Below are 3,088 nucleotides of genomic sequence, written 5' to 3'. Positions count from 1 at the left end.
GAGCGTCGATCCACGTCAGAATGCGTGATCGAACTCCCACCGAGATGAAGGTGGACGGGGGGGTGGTGGCGTTGGAGGGCAGTCCCATGTGCAGCGCCTGGATCCTGGTCTTCACCAAGGGGGGGCGTTGACGAGCACTCGACAGGTGTGATTGGTGTTGGACGTCGTTGGGTTTTCAAAGTCACCACTAGGGGCAAACAGCTGAACGTCACAGTCTGTGGAGGTCAGAGAGGAGACGAGTGTTTATCATTTGTTAAGATCCATAAAGCCGGCTGATTGGTCGATGTTAGCGAAGAAGGAAAAAAACAACAACAAAGAGGTAAATGTTGGGTCGGAGCTAGCGGCGAGGTGGGAGAAAATAGCAAAAAAGGTAATAGGCTAATGTTTGGCTGAGACTAAAGTTCAACTTCTACGCTGATGATGAACCACGTGAAAATCTCTCCCACCGTTGATTCTACGACACGTTGGAGGTAAAGTTAAAGGGAGCCCACGTCACCGTCTCACCCCGGTGGTGGCTCCTCTTTGTGTTTTTCTCCGACTTGTAGGTGAACACAATCCCGTTCCCAGGAACCCGCAGGTCCAGTCGGACCAGCAGGATGTTGGTCCTAGTGGTCAGCTCGGTACCTGCGACCTGCACGCACTTCCTGATGAACGTCAGGCGGTCAAAAAATACCACATACTCCTCTGTGGAGACAATCGCACCGAGGTCACAAGGTCATGGGTTCACGTCCACATAGTAGTAACTGTGTAGTAACTGTGTAGTAACTGTACTCCAACTGTACTTTTACTGCAGTCCAATGAACTGGACTCGACGTGGATCACTTCTTCCAGCGGTCGGCCGATTGACAACATGCAGCGACCAACGGCATCTTTCAGGACCACGATGTTCCTCCTGCAGCAACTGTCCACACGGACCTGGACCGAGAACACACAAACCGTTCGGCCAATCAGCAGCTGTCTGGGCCCTGCAGTGAACCGGTCTGTCCAGTTCTGTCCCAGAGTGCAGTACTAGTGTGTACTAGTGTGTACTAGTGTGTACTTGCCTTTAGTGCCGGTGGCTGCAGTAGTGGACGTTGTTGGACTGGGGTCGATGTCCATCCTGAACCGAGGTGAGTCACTGCTGCTCAGGGTGGGAGACAGAAGGACTCCCCCTTCACCCAGGGTGGTGGTGGTGGTGGGGGTGGTTGGCCCCTCCTCTCTGCAGCTTCCCCTGTAACAGCCTTGGATGATGATTGGTTTGGGCGCGTGCATGCAGAGCAGTGGGCTGACGGGCTCAAGCTGAGAGGGGCCCAGACAGGATACGGCCCTGGACTGGATCCCATATCCACAGTCCACCGAACACTGGAGACGAGATCTGGTTGACCAGTCAGCAGAACCAGGAAGGTCGCCCCCCCTGACCCTGCCGGGTCCACTCCCCCCAGTACCCGTACCTGGCTCCAGGGCTTCACTTCCCACCCGAAGGTGCAGATTCGCATCCCGCAGGGCAGTTCCCCTCCGACACCACAGTGTCCCGACCGCTGACCGACTGGACGCAGGACACGGTCCTCTGGGCCACGCCCAGGTCACAGGACACGGAGCAGGGGGACGTCCCCAACACTGTCCACCTGGACAACGGACACTGGTGAGGCCAGGCTGTGTCTGTCTGTGTCTGTCTGTGTGTGTGTGGTTACCCTGCTGGACAGCTGTGTGTACTACACGTCACCACAGCTGCGGGTTTCTCCGACTCTCCACACTCTGAATCCACCACAACCATCTCCCGAACGCAGTACAGCACCCTGTTGGCCACGCCCCCTCCGCACGTTTCACTGCAGGCTCCCTCCTTGGATCGCCACCTGGTGGTCAAAACATGGGACCGCTAAGTTTTGCTGAAGTGAACAGAAGCCGTGGTCTGAGGTGCGTTTCCTGTCTCACGTGGCCGGGCAGGACGCCGCGCCGCAGCTCTCAGACTGAGGAGGAGGTCTGGAGGACGGGTCGCAGAAGAGGTCTGGAACCCCCAACCTGGTCTGATGGTCCACACAGGAAAACCACACCTGCAGCGTTCCTGATGAGCAGGTGTCGAGTCAGGAAGTTTATATGCCACCCACAGGTAGGGGGCGGTACTTTGAGTAGATTTGTTTGGACCTGTTGTCGTAGGTTCAAATCTCACCTCCGCCGCAGGTTTTGGAACACTGGCTGACGACAGGACTCCAAACATACACAGGGGTGTCTGTGGACTGGGACAGACCGGACTTGGGCACAGGCTGGTCCTGGTGAGAAACAGGTTAAACAAATGTCGAGGTCAAAGGTCAGGTTGTCTGGATACAGGAAACCTGAAGATATTTCAAATGATTTTTTTTTTTTTACCGCTCCTTCAGATTCCCACCCCATGGGACAGTCGTCGACCCCACAGGGTACAGAGTCAGGTGGTCTACGAAGCGGCAGACACAAGCCGTGGTCGACCTCCACGTCCTGACCTGCCTTCGTCTGGACACACCTAACCACACGTCTGGCCTGTCCCGGCCCACAGACTGCAGAACAGTTCGCAGACTCCGACTCGCTCCACCTGTGAGGACGTGCACCTGAGGTTGAAAACAACAGAAACGTTGAAATCTTCCCCCCGCCGTAGACGTCGTACCTGGCAGGACAGACCTCCAGGTTACACGTCTCTGCTGCCGCTGGAGCACAGTCCGTGGAGCACTGAGAGTCGGGGACCTGAACCTCCTCAGGTCTACGATTCTGAACGCAGCTCACTGGACACACTCTCTGTCCTCAGCCACAGGAGGCGCTGCAGGGTCCAAACCTGCCTGCCTCCCACCTGGGCACAGAACGAAACTAAGTATTTTCTGCTCTTATGTGAGAGGCAGAACAATTACATACACTTCCACTAGGTGGCAGCAGACAGTTGGTGTCTTCCTACGGATTAGACCGCGACCCACCTGGGTGGACAGGCCGGGAGCTGGCAGCTGGTCTGAGGGGGACGTTCTGGTTCAGGAGACTCACACCTGGTGTTTTCACCTGTACACACGTACGTGTACTTCTGTATACCTGTGAGTACATGTCAAAAATATTGGAAACATCAGAAGCTGAAGTCTGGGAGTGTACGCTCTGT

The 3,088-nt window shown here is 55.8% G+C and overlaps 1 protein-coding gene across 1 annotated transcript in view; it reads right to left on the bottom strand.

Annotated features, from left to right (window-relative positions):
- Positions 1-3,088, bottom strand: part of LOC103398934 (A disintegrin and metalloproteinase with thrombospondin motifs 13-like) — a gene marked incomplete at its 5' end in the record, with an annotated part of 21,177 nt that overhangs the window by 16,066 nt on the left and 2,023 nt on the right. Inside the window, 12 exon segments of the mRNA XM_025053895.1 lie at positions 41-126; positions 129-215; positions 505-684; positions 783-915; positions 1,030-1,341; positions 1,431-1,483; positions 1,486-1,604; positions 1,671-1,832; positions 1,912-2,041; positions 2,147-2,246; positions 2,344-2,742; positions 2,906-3,024. Of these exon segments, the coding sequence (XP_024909663.1) occupies positions 41-126; positions 129-215; positions 505-684; positions 783-915; positions 1,030-1,341; positions 1,431-1,483; positions 1,486-1,604; positions 1,671-1,832; positions 1,912-2,041; positions 2,147-2,246; positions 2,344-2,742; positions 2,906-3,024 (1,880 nt within the window).

The sequence above is a fragment of the Cynoglossus semilaevis genome, unplaced genomic scaffold (assembly GCF_000523025.1).
Source record: "Cynoglossus semilaevis isolate Cse_v1.0 unplaced genomic scaffold, Cse_v1.0 scaffold2716, whole genome shotgun sequence".
Taxonomy (NCBI): Eukaryota; Metazoa; Chordata; class Actinopteri; order Pleuronectiformes; family Cynoglossidae; genus Cynoglossus; species Cynoglossus semilaevis.
The sequence above is the reverse complement of the archived record's forward strand: the minus strand, read 5'-3'. Positions and strand labels throughout refer to the sequence as shown.